This window comes from Lutra lutra, chromosome 1 (genome assembly GCF_902655055.1).
Source record: "Lutra lutra chromosome 1, mLutLut1.2, whole genome shotgun sequence".
NCBI lineage: Eukaryota > Metazoa > Chordata > Mammalia > Carnivora > Mustelidae > Lutra > Lutra lutra.
Window position 1 is genome coordinate 159,333,097 of NC_062278.1, and position 17,821 is coordinate 159,350,917.

Genomic DNA, 17,821 nt, shown 5'->3' on the forward strand with positions numbered 1-17,821 from the left:
GTCATCAACAACTATGGCAATTACCTGAAAGAGCTTTAATAAACGTGGTATTAATTAGTCTTTTTGATAAAGGCACATAATAAATGAATATATAGAGCACTGAATATTTTTGGTTGCTTCTATCTAGAAAATCTAGCTTCAGTAAAATAACTTCATATCGATTATAAAAATTTTCTTCCCCTATATAATACCATTACTAACAAAAACAGCCATGACTACAACTGTATAAAATAACAAAGTAGTGCATGTGAATTCTGATTTTGCTCAGCAGAAACCATTTTTGCTTTTCTACTGAAAGCAGGAGAATCAAAGGACAAAAGCCACATTAAGTTCTGAGTCACGTACAAGACACCAAAAAGAAAAAGGAGAGGGGGTGGCTGGCTAGCTTAGTCAGTAGGGCATGCGACTCTTGATCCAGAGGTTTTAAGTTCAAGGCCCAGGTTGGGTATAGAGACTACTTTTAAAAAATGAGACAGGGCGCCTGGGTGGCTCAGTAGGTTAAGCCTCTGCCTTCGGCTCAGGTCGTGATCTCAGGATCCCAGGATGAGTCCCGCATCGGGCTCTCTGCTCAGCAGAGAGCCCACTTCCCCCGCCCCTCTGCCTGCCTCTCTGCCTACTTGTGTCTTCTTTCTCTGTGTGTCAAATAAATAAATAAAATCTTTAAATAAATAAAATTTTTTAAAAAATTAGAGAGAGAAGAGGATGGGAAGCAGGATTTTCTTTTTCCTAAAATAAAGAAGTTGCTGTTCAGTGGGTCTGCAGTCTCTGCTCCTCACAAATTAGTCTAACCACCTTCCTTCTTAAAGCATCTAATTGATATTCTTTGTTCCATCAGGATCCCCCTACCTTTAGAGCTTTGGGTTCTGTGCACATTCAACTATGCAGTCTTCACTGTGGGGGCTCATTTCCACCGAACTTCTGGTAGCGTCTCCGACACACCACTCTCTCGATCCTCCTTGGATTTTGTATGTGTACACTTTGTCTGCCTGTCTACTCTGTTCTCGTCCTGTGCCAATCTCTTAAGAGGCCCCTGAAGAGATAAGCTCCAAAATACTGGAATTTAAGTGCTTCGTCATCTAAATCCTCACAGCATACTTTCTATAGTCACGACACATATCTAGCCTGTACTACAGTTCTCCTTGTATAGGTCTAATCTTCCCACACTGGACCATGAATTGAGGGTAAAGGCTATGTATGATTCATTTGCTGATTTTTCAAAGTACCTAGCATAATGCCTACAGAGCAGGTATCCAAAACCTTGGTTGGATAAATACATGAAATATTTCTGTGGAAAGGCAAGGCACAACAGTGATAACTTTTGAGACCTACTATACCAGGAAATTCACCTTTTTCAAGAAGTTTTCAGCAAATACTTCTTGCCCTTTGGCTTATATTCCTATGCACTTCATTCAGGATCTATCTTATTCAATTAACACCTACTACAGTGATCAGCCACTAAAGCATATTTGCACCTTTGGACTTTCTGACTGACATGCCCCACTACTGATTTTCCCCTTCCTGTCACAAAGAGAAATGCTATAATGATGTTACCCACTTATTAACAATCACAGTTGGCTGACTGTCCCTTTAGAGATAGTCCCAGTGGAACACAGTGGATGGCAATAGAGAATGATGTAACAAACAACAAAGAATTTATGGTCAGAAGAGCATCTGGTCAAATCCAGTCCTTTCACTTCAGGGAAGTTTCTATGTTTCCAAGCCTCTCCCTTTTATAAAACCTGAATGAACTGAATACTGAACTTTTTATAAAGTATCTAGAATATAGTACCAACCTCATAGGAAACATTCAATAAATAGAAATTAATTATTATAAGATAGTAATATTATTTATGAATGTAATTACCTATTACACAGTATATGTATCCTACTTCAAATATAACCTCAATTTACATCTGCATTTCTGAAAAGAGGACAGTAAGGAATTGGCAATTAATTGTATTCATAATGGCTTGAACATAGTTTTCCTAAGCAGATAACCACCCACATCAAAATGCATCTGCTTACCTCACTGCCCTGCATAGTCTTCGCTGGGTTAGCAGAAGGGATGGCAGCATTCAGCTCAGGCTCCGGCTTACACAGAAGTGCAATGGTATCACGGTGAGACTGATAACGTTCTTTCACTTGCCCATCTGCTTGCACAGCTTTATCCAAAACAGCTCTGAAGTTGGTTCCCTCTGTGGGGGAAAAAAAAATGTTGCCAGAGTACAGCAATGACTTTAATAGTAACATTTATAGGCTGATTATACTTTTAGTTCTGCTCTCCAACTTTACTTTTCTCCCCTTTTCTATGGACCCTGATTCATTATATAATGGAAACAGAGCTCCTGTCGCCCGTGGCATTTTTGTTTCTGGCAAAACGCATGAGTATACCTTAGCATATATTTGTGGTTACTATCCACCAAATAAAAACTAACCAGCATTAGTCTAATCCTTTCCTACAACTTATTAATACAGAGAGAAATCATTCACTCCAAAAATTGTTGCAACTTACGTACAAAGTATTCCCCTCTCAAAGGATCACTGCTTCAACTTGCCTTAAAAGAACAGCAGTTAACATTTTTAGGAAAAAAATGTCAATAGTACTAATTATATAATAGTAAATAAATAAATAAAATAAGTCTCTAGCTACCATAAAGACACTTACCTTAACAAACACAAATCTTAATAATTAAATTCTTTTTTTTAATATTTTATTTATTTATTTGACAGAGAGAGAGAGAGATCACAAGTAGGCAGAGAGGCAGGCGGGGGCGGGGGAAGCAGGCTCCCTGCTGAGCAGAGAGCCCGATGTGGGGCTCGATCCCAGGACCCCGAGATCATGACCTGGGCCGAAGGCAGAGGCTTTCGTTAACCCACTGAGCCACCTGGGTGCCCCAATAATTAAATTCTTAAAAAAATAATAATTTGATTTCAAATTAACTCACCTTTTACCACCCACTACTAAGTGAAATGACATTACAAAACCATATGCATATAATATGATCTCATTTAGGAGTGCCTGAGTGGCTCAGTCAGTTGAGCATCCAACTCTTGGTTTTAGCTCAGGTTACAATCTCAAGATCACTGAAATCAAGCCCTGTGTCACACACCACATTCAGTGGGGAGTCTTGAGATTCTCTCTCCCCTTCCCCCAGCTAGCACTTTCCCTCTCACTCTCTCTCAAATAAATAAAATCTTTAAAAAAAAAAAAAAAACAGAACTGATCTCATTTATTTTAAAAATATGCATAGAGCTTAACACCAGTTCCTGGAACCAGTGATATCTAGTGGTTACATAGATGCTCTAAGAAAAAAAAAAGGCACAGGGCTTGGAATATGAAAAGAGAGTTAAACAGAATCATTTTCATTTTTACTCTGTATTTTTTAAGAATTCTTTAGAATTTGAAAAAAAAAAATTTTTTTAGAATTTGGGGGGCACCTGGGTGGCTCAGCCAGATGGGTGTCCGTCTCTTGATTTCGGATCAGGTCGTGAGATCAAGCTCCAGGTCAGGATCTGTGCTCATAAGGAGTCTGCTTGATATTCTCCCTCTCCCTCTCCTTCTGTACACACACCCCTACCAAGTGCTCAATCTTTTTTATTTTATTTTTTCTTTTTTTTGGGACTAAGGACGGTGTTTTATTGTTTTTCAGAGCTCAGAGAGCCGGCTCCCGGGTCACCAGGCAATGGGATGTCTGGTGGCTTGAGCCTGCACTGCCCTGATGGGTGGGGCACTGTTCCTTCCTTAGGGAGGCTGGGCTCAGTGTTGTTTTTCTTTCCAAGGGAACAAGTCACAGCTGCAGCTGGTCCCCTGCTCCGCCTCCAGTCCACCATGCACATGGGCTCGAGCAGCTTCCAGCCTACTCCCAGGGTTCCTGATGCCCACCGGGCTCAGGGCTATCAGTCTGCTGGTGGCTCCTCTTCTGGCCCCTTGCTGCCAGGTGCTGGCGCCACTTCTCAAAGACCAGCGCCCGTGCCAGCTGCTCGGCACCCTGAACATCTACCCAGCGCCGCCATGCTGCTGCCAGGCTCCGGGCCCGCTGGGAGCCGTGGAGCCGAGAAAGCAGTGCCTCCCGGTGCCAGCGCTGCAGGTATTTCCTCCTGGTGGGGAGAAGCCCTGGCATGCACCCCGACAGCCAAGAGCATCAGGACCCCTTAATGACCAGGGAGAAGGGCAGATCCTCCAGGAGGGAGCAAGGAGGAGAGAGGGCCCAGCTCCCTCCCCGGCTGAGCCCCGCCCCGCCCCCGGGCCCCGTGCACGCGCCGTGCTCAATCTTTTTTAAAAAAGAATTTTTCAGGGGCGCCTGGGTGGCTCAGTGGTTTAAGCCGCTGCCTTCGGCTCGGGTCATGATCTCAGGGTCCTGGGATGGAGTCCCACATCGGGCTCTCTGCTCAGCAGAGAGCCTGCTTCCCTCCGTCTCTCTGCCTGCCTCTCTGTCTACTTGTGATCTCTCTCTGTCGAATAAATAAATAAAATCTTTAAAAAAAAAAAAAAGAATTTTTCAGAATTTTTAAGAATCTGAATTTCTTATAATGAACATGAATCACTCTGTTATTTATTTTTTATCTCACCCTGAACTGAGCAGGAAAAAAAACCTGTGTTTTCAAAATAGCAGTTTCAGTAAAAACAGGTTTACAACTGACCCTAATTTAATCAAGCAAAAATGTGGATCCAAACTGGGAATTTGTATGGGCACCTGGATGACTCCTGATCTCAGGACTGAGTTCAAGCCCCACGTTGGGTATAGAGATTACTTAAAAATAAAATCTTAAAAAAGAAAAATTGGGAATTTATTCAAGTAAAAGCCACTTATATACATTTTACCTGCTCTTAAAGGCTTATAGAGTTCATTAGATGGTGTCCTTTGCCAGCGTTCCTTGAATTTTGCTCTTAAATCATTGTCAGTTGCTTCTTCTTCATCCAACAATCTTAATGACTTTTAAAAAGGAAGTGAAATAACAATGAAGTATCATTTCTGGTATAAAAAAATTAAAACATTTTTTAAATGATCAGACTCAATATTGGTGAGAATTAATGGATAGGAATACCCCTATTTTACTGGCTGAACTATAAAATGGTACAATTTTTGTTGCACGAATCCAAGTTATAACATATTTAACAAACTCTTATAAAATTTAAGGCTAGGTTAGCCATTACCTTAATAAATTAAAAAGTAAGATAAACTAAGAGATTATGTATATCCATACACAAAGGCTACTTTGAACAAAGATTTTTTTTTTTTTAATTTTTTAAGACCTTTTTTTATTTGATAGACAGAGATCACAAGCAGGCAGAGAGGCACGCAGAAAGAGAGAGGAAGGGAAACAGGCTCCCGCGGAGCAGAGAGCCCAATGCGGGGCTCGATCCCAGAACCCTGGGATCATGACCTGAGCCGAAGGCAGAGAGGCCTTAACCCACTGAGCCACCCAGGCGCCCCCAAAGATTCTTTTTAAGATTAAAAAAAACAGAAAGCCTTAATACTTTAGATGCCATAAACAAAACAAAGAGAAAGACGTTAACTTATCCACATGAAAATCAAAGATTTAGACTTTTATCCCAGTACAACGAACTATAAAGTAACATGTACAAAATGGCTTCTGAATGTGAATCTGAGAAGACAGAATAGTCGGGGGCCAGAACACAAGAAAGTGTTAAGAATCTACCAGGAGAAATAAGTGCTAAAGCACTGGTACCTGCTAATCCCTGGCATCTTAGAGCAGAGAGGTCTGCAAACTTTTCTGTCAAACACTAGAGTATTTTAGGTTTTATGGACCTTTGTGGACCATCTCTGTCACATTTTTTTTTTTTACAGCCCTCTAAAAACAGATTAAAATCATCTTTAACTAGTGAATCACATAGAAATAGGTCACAAGCCAGAATTGGTCCACTGTACATAGTTCACCAACTATACAGTTCACTACTGGCTTAGAATGTGAAGGTAACAGAACAGGAGCAGGACACAAGAAACATGGGTGGGGCTGCTATGAGTGGATGTCCCATCAAAGGCATTACCCTCCCACAGACTGGGATACTTCCACATGGGTGACACTCACTGGATGAATTTTTTAAAAGGAAGACTGCCTGACAAAGGAACTTTACTTGTGTTGGCTCTAAATAGAAAAGAAAAGAAGTATCACCTAAGATTCCTATCAAAAGCCTATACTTAGGACTGGAAATCACACCACCTGTGTGAACAAAGCCATAAGACTTAACTCTGACAAAAAGGTTAACTACAAAATTAATAATAATAATAACAGTATAAAATAAAAAATAAAAATTCTCTAGAAGAATTCACTTTAAAACCTAGACCTCAAAGAATTCCCACATATAAAGTTCCAGGAAATGTGAATTCATAATAAAAAAAAAAATCATTGAACATTAAATGCAATGGAGGATTTTGGACTAGATCTTGAAAAAGAAGGGCACTGATGGACTAACTGGTAAAATCTGAGTAATAATATTGTACCAATGTTAACTTCTTAGTTTTAACAAATGAATCATGGCTACCTAAGATTTTAACTCTAAGGGAAGCTTGGTAAAGAACTCTGTACCAGGGGCGCCTGGGTGGCTCAGTGGGTTAAGCCGCTGCCTTCGGCTCAGGTCATGATCTCAGAGTCCTGGGATCAAGCCCTGCATTGGGCTCTCTGCTCAGCAGGGAGCCTGCTTCCTCCTCTCTCTCTGCCTGCCTCTCTGCCTGCTTGTGATCTCTCTGTCAAATAAATAAATAAAATCTTTAAAAAAAAAAAAAAAAAAGAACTCTGTACCAAATTTAAAACTTTTTTGTTAAGTCTAAAATTATTCAAAATTAAAGTTTTAAAATTTAAAAACAAGAACACATATAAAAAACCCACCAAACTCAAGAGGAAACAAACCATGGTGAGCAAGAGTCAGCAAAAGGAACAAATCACAGAACCAAACCACAAAGACAAGAGATACTGGAATTATAAGATAAAGATAAAATATATTTAATATGTGTTTAGAGTAAAAGATAAATTGAAAGTGTGACACATGAGAAGGAGAACAGAAAGAACTGAAAAAAGGACTAAGTTAGAATTTCTAGAGATGAAAAACATAATAAAATTAGGAAGCTAATCACTACTTAAAATCTGCTAAGATATAACTGAAAAGGATCAGCGAATGCAAAAAAGAATAGGAAGAAATTATAGACAATAAAGCAGAGAGCAACAGAAAATAAGAAGCTTAAGAGACATGAAAAATAAAGTTATGGGCTCCTAGGTGGCTCAGTGGGTTAAGCATCCAACTCTTGATTTTTGGCTCAGGTCATAGTATCAGGGTCCTGGGATCCAGCCCCATTTCAGGCTCTGTGCTCACAGGGCAGTCTGCTTCTCCCTCTACACCACCCCACTAACTCTCTCTCTCTCAAATAAATAAAATCTTCAAAAAAAAGAAAGTTAAGAAGAGTCAACTTAAATATAATTAGCAACCAAGAAAAGAATTACTAATGACAATAGGGAAAAAGAAATGTTCCAGAAAATGAAAACTAAGATTTTTCCAAGATGGATGAAAGATTTAATTCCTCAAATTCACTGAATCCAATAAAGTATCAGTATCAAGCAATTTAAATGGAAGAAAATCCATACCCAGACACATCATAATAAACTTTAAAGAAGAAAAGAGTATACAACTTCTATGCAAGTTTAGAAAGAGAGAGAGAGAGGAACTATGCAATAAAACCAGGAAAAAGTGGAGATGGGGGTGGGAAAGAAAAAAAGAGAAGGAAACATATAGGAAGAAAAAGAGACAAGTAGAAATTACAAAATATAGCAGAAAACGAATAATACAAATAATCAGTTAATATAAATGGACTTAACCCTCCACAGAAACATATAAAGGCTGTCAAACAAAATTAAGAAGACAACTTCTGCTACATGCTATTTACAAAAGACACAGCCACAAGGGTAAACAAGTTGAAAGTCAAAAACATTACAAGAAAACTACAGATCAAATATATAAATACAGATGCGCAATGCTCAAAAAAATACTACCAAAGCAAATCCAGCAGCAAATTAAAAGGATTATATTCTGGGACACCTGGTGGCTCAGTCAGTTATGCATCCAACTCTTTGATTTCGGCTCAGGTCATGATCTGAGTCATGAGATCGAGTCCTGGCATCAGGCTCTGCACTGAGCATGGAGCCTGCCTAAGAGTCTCTCTCTCTCCCTTACCTCCTGCCCCTCCCCACCCCGCTTGCATATGCAAGCACTCTCTCTAAAAACAAAAACAGAAACAAAAGACAAAGGATTATATATCATGACCAAGTAGAATATCCTAAGAATGCAAGGATGGTTAAAATCGAAAAACCAATTAATGTAATACTCTCTATTAACAGAATGAAGGAAAAAAATGTAAGAACATGTCAAGATGTAGAAAAAATATTCGACAAAATCCAATGTCCTTTTATGATTAAAAAAATAACAACAACTCAACAACTAGGAATAGGAAAGAACTTCCTCAACCTCATAAAGGACATCTATGAAAAACCCACAGCTAACGTCACAGAGTCAAAGTCGGGAAGCTTTCCCCTAAGATCAGGGACAAGACAAGAACATCTGTTCTCACCACTTCCATTCAACACTGTACTGGCCAGGGCAATTAAGCAAGAAAAAGAAATAAAAAGACATCCAAAAAAGTAGTAAAACAATCTCTACTTGCAGATTACATGACCTTAATGAAGAAAATTCTAAGGAATTCACAATATAACCATTAGAGATAATAAACAAACTTAGTAAAGTTACAAAATCAACATACAAAATCTATACTCTATACACTATACTCTAGCAATAAACAATCCAAGAAGGAAATTAAGACAATTCCATCTACAATAGCACCAAAAGAATTAAATACTTAGGAATAAATTTAACCAAGGAGGTGCAAGACTTATACATTAAAAGCTACAAAACACTGCTGAAAGAAATTAAAGAAAACCTAACTAAATGGAAAGACATTCTGTTCATATTCATGGATTGGAAGATTTAATATTGTAAAGACTGGCAATACTCTCCTGGTTGGTCTAAACATTCAGTGCAATTCCTATCAAACTATTAACTTTAGGATTTCCTATATGTAAAGGTTAAATCAAAACCACAATGAGATACCACTTCATACCCACAGGATGGTTATAATTAAAAAAAAAAACAGAACAATCAGGGACACTTGGGTGGCTCAGTCGGTTAAGCGTCTGCCTACAGCTCAGGCCACGATCCCAGAATCCTGGGATAGAGCCCTGTATCAGGCTCCCTGCTCACTGAGGAGCCTACTTCTCCCTCTGCGGGCTGCTCCCCCTGCTTGTGCTCTCTTCCTCTGACAAATAAATAAAATTTAAAAAAAAAAAAAACTGAACAATTTAAGGTTTGGAAAGGTAAAGTAAAGAAAATGGAACCTTTACACACTGCTGGTAAGAATGTAAAATGGTGCCAGGCTCTGGAAAACAGTTTGGTATTTCCTCAAAAAGTTGAACACTGAATTCCTGTATGACCCAACAACTCCCCTCTTCTGTATATACCCAAGAGAATTTAAAACAGGTGCTTAAAAAAAAAACATGTTCACAAACAGCATTATTAATAACCAAAAAAGCAAAAATACCAATATTTATAATTGACAAATAAACAAAATGTGATACATCCGCACAATGAAGTGTTAGCCCTAAGAAGAAATGAAGTGCTGGTACTACAACATGGATGAACCTGGAAACATTATTCTAAGTGACAGAAGGTCAAAGTGCACATACCATTTCTGATTCCATTTATATGAAATGTCCGAAATAAGCAAATCCACAGAGACAGAATCAGAGTAGTGGCTGCCAAGAGCAGGGGCAAGGAGGAATGAGTAGTGACTGCTAGTGAGTCTGGAGTGAGTGCCAGCGAGAATGGAGTTTCCTTGGGGTGATGGAAACTCTGAAATTAGACAGTGTTGGTGCTTGCACAATACCGCAAACATACTAAGAACCACAGTCCTGTACACTGTAAAGAGGTTAAAATGAATCTTGTTATGCAAATTTTACCTCAAAAACAAACAGACATGCAGTTGTGAAATAAACACAGGAGATTTTTAAAAAGAATCAGGTATGCTGAAAACAAGAGATATCAACAAATGAAAAACAACTCTCAAGGTGGCTGAAAAGCACAAAAAGCACACTAAATAACCAATTACTGAGCTGGAAGGCCGGCCTGAGCCAGTCTTGCAGGAAGAATGAGAGCACAAAAAGAAAAAGAAGAAATGTTGAAAGACAGGAAAACTGATTATCACCAGAAGAACTACCACCCATCTGACAGAAATCCATTAAGAGAGGGCAGAGAAAAAAAAGTAACTAAAGAAAAAGAATCCACAGACAGGAATCCAAGGTTAATAAGGCCCAACAGTTCCCTAGTGAAGATAAATTTATTATTTAAAAAAAAAATTAGTGAATACTTGAATATTTCTGAAAATCAGCCCTAATTTCTAAAAGCTACCAGAGAGAAATGAACACTCAAAAAAAGGACCAGCTTCACAAACTTACTTCTCTCAACTCACAACTTAATTAAAATGAGACTCTCCAAGTACAGCCGACAGAATAACAGTGACTACTTCACAAGGCTGTTAGAAACATCAAATAATATAAACAAAAGTACCTCATATTAAGATAGGCAGACAACAGACATATACCATACATGTTAATAACGCCAGTTTTTAATTATAAGATAAGCTTTTTACACATTAGTATTTCTAATAAAGATGCTGCTCACAACTGATACATAGCATTTCAATAGACAATGTTCTTTTCCACAACTTGTTTCAAAATCAAATATGCATCTTCTAATCAATGACATCTTAAAATCAAAGAAATATAGTAATATTTAAATAACTACTAAGTAGCAGGCACACGCCTGATCCCAGCTATCTTATGTGATAAATATTATTATCCCATTTTTTTCCATAAGTAAACTGAGACATGAAGATGTTAAGTAATCTGCCCAGGGCGACAGCTAACAATAAAAACTGGGGATCAAGTTCAAATATAACTCCAATATTCAATAATGGTTTATTATAACTTTTACCTACTAAATGTCCCAGACTGCTACTGACTTGCTATACCTGCATTTTCCGGTGTTTGTCTTTTCCCATCAGACAATTATTTCTTGCTGCTTTCACAAATGTGTGATCTTAACCAACTGAGCCACCCAGGCGTCCCACAAATGTGTGATCTTAAACACCACTCTCCATTTTTTTCTCCCTTTATCTACTATTCTAACGTCCTTTCAAGTGCAACACCAGATAACAAGCTTAATCTAATAATCAACAAATTTTAAAGGACTGTAAGGCATTCTCATGAATAAATTTATGACCTTAAGAGTGGTATCTGTCAAATTTTTTTTTTAAGATTTTATTTATTTATTTATTTGACAGATCACAAGTAGGCAGAGAGGCAGGCAGAGAGAGAGAGGAGGAAGCAGGCTTCTTGCTGAGCAGAGAGCCCAATGCGGGGCTCGATCCCAGAACCCTGGGATCATGACCTGAGCCGAAGGCAGAGGCTTTAACCCACTGAGCCACCCAGGCGCCCCGGTATCTGTCAAATATTAATGTGCAGGGGCGCCTCAGTGGCTCAGTGGGTTAAAGCCTCTGCCTTCAGCTCAGGTTGTGGTCTCAAGCCCCAAATCGGGCTCTCTGCTCGGCAAGGAGCCTGCTTCTTCCTCTCTCTCTCTGCCTACTTGTGATCTCTATCAAATAAATAAATAAAATCTTTTAAAAAAAATATTAATGGCACATGAAACACCATGGGATCTTGTTAAATGCAGCTCCTGATCCAGAAGGTCTGAGATAAGGTCTAAGATTCTGCATGTCTAGCAAGCTCAGCACAGCAAGGCTTTGGTACTGAACTACATAACATCAATTCTGTTTGCTTTCAATTTTCTTTTTATTGACTACATCTACATAGATGAGGCTGATAACACTGATGGTGTAATTAATGTAGAACCCCTCATGAATCAGATTCCAAAGGCCAATACTGCAGGTAAGTTTTCATTTAAGTTTCCAATAGCTAATATGCCACTATCACTATCAATTTATCATTTAGTATAATCATAATAATCCTTTTAAAAGGTAATCTTTTTAAAAAAAAAAAAAAAAACAAGGGAGGCAAATATTCTCATCTCCAAGGTTCACACTGTCTCAAGTACAGATGACCCCTGCATAACACAGGTTTGAACTTTATAGGTCCACTTGTAAGTGGATTTTTTACAGGACAGTATTATAAACGTATGATTTTTATGACTTTCTTTGATTTTAATAACATTTCTTTTTTCTAGCTTCCTTTAATCTAAGAATGTCGTATATAATATATATAACATACAAAATACGTGACAGTCAACTGTTTATGTTACCAGTGAGGCTTCCAAAGTCAACAGCAGGCTATGAGTAGTTATGTTTGGGGAAATCAAAAGTTATACTCCTATTTCTGACTGCATGGGGGGTTGCCACCCCGTGTTGTTCAAGATAAACTATACTTAAGTACTATACCCCTGCCCCAAAGTACTTGGAAATGATATTAACATTCTTTGAAAATTAACTGAAAAATTAAAACATGGATTAAAGCACTGACAACAGGGGCACCTGGGTGGTTCAGTGGTTAAGCCTCTGCCTTCAGCTCAGGTCATGATCTCAGGGTCCTGGGATCGAGTCCCACATCGGGCTCTCTGCTCTGCAGAGAGCCTGCTTCCTCCTCTCTCTCTCTCTCTCTGCTTGCCTGTCTGCCCACTTGTGATCTCTCTCTGTCAAATAAATAAAATCTTTAAAAAAAAAAAAAGCACTGACAACAGAAGTTAACTAAAAAACGTGACTCCCGGGGCGCCTGGGTGGCTCAGTGGGTTAAGCCGCTGCCTTCGGCTCAGGTCATGATCCCAGGTCCTGGGTTCAAGCCCCACAACGGGCTTTCTCCTCAGAGGGGAGCCTGCTTCCTCCTCTCTCTCTGCCTGCCTCTCTGCCTACTTGTGATTTCTCTCTGTCAAATAAATAAATAAAATCTTTAAAAAAAAAAAAAAACGTGACTCCTAAACTGGCAAAAGTCAATGTAACCATTTTGACTATATTTATCACTAAAGAAAGAAGTGAATCAATGTGGGGAAAGACGTGAAGGCACAGTAAAAGAATAACACTGTCCAACAGCTGACTTCAGCCAAAAAACTTCCTATTGATAAAATATGCTCTCTCTACTGAGAGATGGATGTGGTGGGCTTATAAAACACTTGAAGGCCTAACTTCCTTAGTCTGATTCCACATTTACCAAACAATCTAATCTTTCAAAAAAATCATTAGTTATGAAGGCTCTGAACAGTTTGTATGATTGTAATTTCTCACAGTATATCAATATTACATCATGGTCCATGAGTTTCATTAATGTGCATTTATAAACCCTTAAGACATGTATGAACCCATTCTCAATCAGAATTCCCCCTGGAAGCTGAAAGGCAGTTCTGGGTCACATTAAGTTCATCAGGATGGTGAGTATTACCCTACAAAACCCAAGAGAAGAAAGCATCTAGTCCTAATCCCTGCTGGACACCAAGTGGCAAACAGTTTCTACTTGAAAAAACAAATCTCTTAAAACATACCTCATCTAGGATTTCTCTATTTCTTTGTAGTAGTTCAGGTAGCTCTTTGATCAGCTGATCAACAGTCTGGATGCCTCCCTGTTCAATCACAGACATGGACTTAGTCAATATAGACTGAGGTACAGTATCTCCAGATACATCTTCAATTGCTGCTGGAAGATTAAGGGAAGCTAACACCCTGAAAAAAAAATGAGATACTGTGTCATCTAGAGGTCTAAATCATCTTTAAAACATTAATCTCCTATATATCCTAATCAATAGCAATGAAGTTTTAGCACCCCAAAAAAGCTGAGTACCCTCATCAATGGAAAAATAAAGATAAAGGGGAAAAAAAAGCAAAAAAAAAACAAAACCAGTGATTGATAAAATTAAAACAAAACTGTTAAAGAATTAAGTTCACAATTCAGAATTAAAAACCAAAAAGTAAGAAATGCACATTAAAAAATACTAGCTACCGGGGCACCTGGGTGGCTCAGTGGGTTAAAGACTCTACCTTCGGCTCAGGTCATGGTCCCAGGGTCCTGGGATCGAGCCCCGAGTCGGGCTCTCTACTCAGCAGGGCACCTGCTTCCTCCTCTCTCTCTCTGCCTCCCTCTCTGCCTACTTGTGATCTCTGTCAAATAAATAAATAAATAAAATCTTAAAAAAAAAAATACTAGCTAACTTGGGCTCACAGCTCAAACTTAACTTCTTTCAGTCTAAGTAATTAAAAGACAAAATCTGAGGCAGCTGGGTGGCTCAGGCAGTTAAGCATCTGCCTTAATGATCCCAGGGTCCTGGGACTAGCCCCCCATTGGGTTCCTTGCTCAGTAGGGAGCCTGCTTCTCCCTCTCCCTCTGCCCTTCTCCTTTTGCCCCTCTCCCAGCTCTTGCTTGCTTTCTTTCTCTCTCTCTCCCTGATGAGAATAAATAAATAAAATCTTGAAAGGAAGGAAGTCTCAAAGATATGTATCTGACAAAGGACTTGCTCTAAAATACACAAAGAACACGAAAAACTCAATTTTAAAAAATGAGCTAAAAATTCAAGACATTTCACAAAAGATATATAAATGCTAATAAGCACATGAAGAGTTACTCAACACCATTAGTAATCACAGGAATACAAACTAAACCACAGTGTGATACTGCTACACACACACTAAAATGAATAAAAATGAAAAGACTGACAATACTACGTGCTGCTGAGCAGGTGGGAATATGAACTGGAATAACCACTCTGGAAAACAATCTGGCTATTCTGCATGAAGTTAAGCATATACCAACCACACAACTCAGCAATTCTAATCCTAGGTATTCACCCAGGGAAATAAAACACGTCCACACAAAGATTTATGCATTAGTGCTCACAGCAACTGTAATGTCCACCATCAGTGAATATAGAATTAACAAATTGTTATTTAACTATAAAATGAAATACTGCTCAGTAATAAAATGACCAAACTGATATAACATAGATGAATCTCAAGTTATTATGCTAAGTGAAAGAAGTCCAACACATTCTGAGTATACACTGAATATGCAATAGGTACTATAAATACTATAGCAACACTACAATATGCTATATACTGTAATGTACACATAATGTAATACACATGCTATAATAATTACATTTATAGTAAACTGTATAAAAAGTAAAACTAATCTAGAGTGACAAGGAGCAGAGAGCAGTAGCTAAGGGCCAGGGGAAGAAGGACTAAAGTGAAAGAGGCATGAAGGAACTTTTTAGGGTGATGGAAACGTTCTCCACCTTGATCATGGTGGTGGTGGTTACACGGGTATGAACATTTATCAGAAAGAACTGAACTATACACTTAAAATAGGTGTATTCTGTTGCATTTTATTGAAAATTATACTTAAGATATTTTAAAAACCAATGAATTATTTTTTTTAGCCTTAATCCACCAGCAACAAAAACTGGATAAGAATACTGAATATACCATATACCTTAACTTACAAGTATAAATATTCCCTAAAATGCAAATCAGTAGTCAAAACTACTCTCTTTGTTTCAGTAATCAAATTTATTCCAAATACATTTACTAGGGCTTAATAAATACACAGTATCCACAAGAAGTGCACATAGGTGTGTATCTGCTATTTCACATATTCTTGACATTCATCTGCAAGCTCAGAAAACTAAAATGTTCATAAACCATTTAGTTATAAAACACTCAAACAGAAACATTAGAACTTTAGAGATACAATAATGGAAGTTAAGCTCTACCTACCCATTTGCCAAAGTCGTGGCTTCTCTCATTTGAGCAATTGATCTGTTAACCAAGTCAGCTTTCCTCTGATTATAGGCAGCCAATGACTGCTGTACTGATACAGGAACCATAGTCTCAAACAAATCTAAAATTAGGAATGAAAATTTCAACAAAATTTCAAGACAAAACACCTGTAAAGTGAATGCTCATATTCCCTTTCCAATATTCACATAAAAGTCTACAAATACTTAAAAATCAAAACCAAATCACTATTAAAAGTATAATAATGAAGCGGATTTCTAGATCACTATATTCAGGGACAATGACAATGAAAGCTTTCTTTTTCTTTGATCTTAATTTTCTTAACTTTTTAAGATGTGTTTGTCATTGACATTATAAGATCTTTGGTAAAGAAGACTTACATGTAAGAAAACACACTGTTCTTTTGCTGATTAAGTAGCCTACAGTGCCATGGTTTGATTTCCAGCTCCTTCCACCACTTCCTAGCTCTGAAACACTGGGCAAAATTACTTAAGGACTCTGTGAATCAATAACCTCATCAGTCAACTGAGGATAACAGTACATACCTCATGGGACTACAAGAATATGAATTCTGAGCTAGCATCTGTATTTAAGAGAATCCCTGGCACATGGTAAACACATCTTGTTTGCTAAGTAGAAAACAGTAAGATAATCACCCTTTCCCAATAACTTATTAATCTTGGGATTTCAGCTAGACTACTATATACTGAATGTATCTACAACATCCAAGGATGATAGTTACTTCATACAACTATGACTCCGTAAGTTTATACATTTAAAGTCATATTTATGAATGTTCATTTTTAATGGCAGACTCTTAAATCAATAACAAATGTTAACAAAATGACAAATGCTTCAAGTCTATCATTACTCAGTTTCAAATTCTCTGACTCTGTTGTATACAGATACTTTATTACCATTTACTCTCCATCTTGAAATTTTACTATAGATACACCACTTCATTTTTATTCTCATATTCATTTTAAACATGAATGCAAATCATATTCAAAGCATACAATAGCAGTTATATGATTTTAGCTTTAAAAAATAGATTAAACTGGGGGAAAAATGAGTAAGATTAAAGTGTATCTGAATACTTGACATACCAGTGAATTTCTGGCTGATGGGTACACTGACTGGGGTAGATTTTACAAGTGTGGCTTTGCCAATAGGGTCTAGATCTTTAAGGTCTGGAACTCGATCATGATAAATGAAGTCATTATCCTTCTTTGCTGCAGAAAGGGCACGGCTGATTTTGTCAGAAAAATCTTTCACATTAACATATTCATCATAGCGAGATGCCACTGTCTTAATCAATTCTGCTGCATGCTAAAGAGAAAATGTTAAAAAAAAAAAAAAAAGAAAAGAAAAAAGTTTTCTTTTTCTCAACCAAGGATCCAAGCATTGGTTTTTCAAAACAATCTTTGAGGACTTGTATTTCCAGCAATGTGGTCAACAGAATAACGTTGAAATTATCCCATCACAAAATACCAAAATATCAAAAATAAAGAATAAACATAGCCAGCATCCCTCTAAACACATGGGTGAATTACCAGGAAAGTAAAAGAAATCCATGGGCCGGTAAGTATAAACTGACAGTGAGGGAGGCTGGCTGTCAAATATTTCTGTATCCCAAAAGACTAGCAATTAAAATGCATTAGAAGTGGGGCACCTGGACGGCTCAGCGAGTTAAGCGTCCAAATCCTGTTTTCAGCTCAGGTGATGATTTCAGGGTCGTGGAACTGAGCCCCACATCAGACTCCATGCACAGCAGGGATACTGCTTTTCTCCCTCCTCTCCCTCTCCTTCTGCCTCTCTCCCAGCTTGTGCGTGCCTATTTCTCTCTCTCTCCGATAAATAAATCTTTGCAACACACACACACACACATTAAAAGCTTTCATGGAACCTGAAATACAGAGACATATCCATCTACTGAGAAACATGCCCTCACCTCACATAGAGGCAGGAAC

At 38.1% G+C, this 17,821-nt stretch overlaps 1 protein-coding gene across 2 annotated transcripts in view; it reads right to left on the bottom strand.

Annotated features, from left to right (window-relative positions):
- The window catches only part of PDCD6IP (programmed cell death 6 interacting protein), an 83,494-nt gene that overhangs the window by 23,818 nt on the left and 41,855 nt on the right, over positions 1-17,821 (bottom strand). For both annotated transcript variants that reach the window (XM_047741397.1, XM_047741404.1), the window contains exons 8-12: positions 16,958-17,180; positions 15,831-15,954; positions 13,604-13,781; positions 4,823-4,934; positions 2,026-2,195 (exon numbers count right to left, since the gene is read on the bottom strand). In XM_047741397.1, the coding sequence (XP_047597353.1) occupies positions 2,026-2,195; positions 4,823-4,934; positions 13,604-13,781; positions 15,831-15,954; positions 16,958-17,180 (807 nt within the window). The remainder of the gene's footprint in view (positions 1-2,025; positions 2,196-4,822; positions 4,935-13,603; positions 13,782-15,830; positions 15,955-16,957; positions 17,181-17,821) is intronic.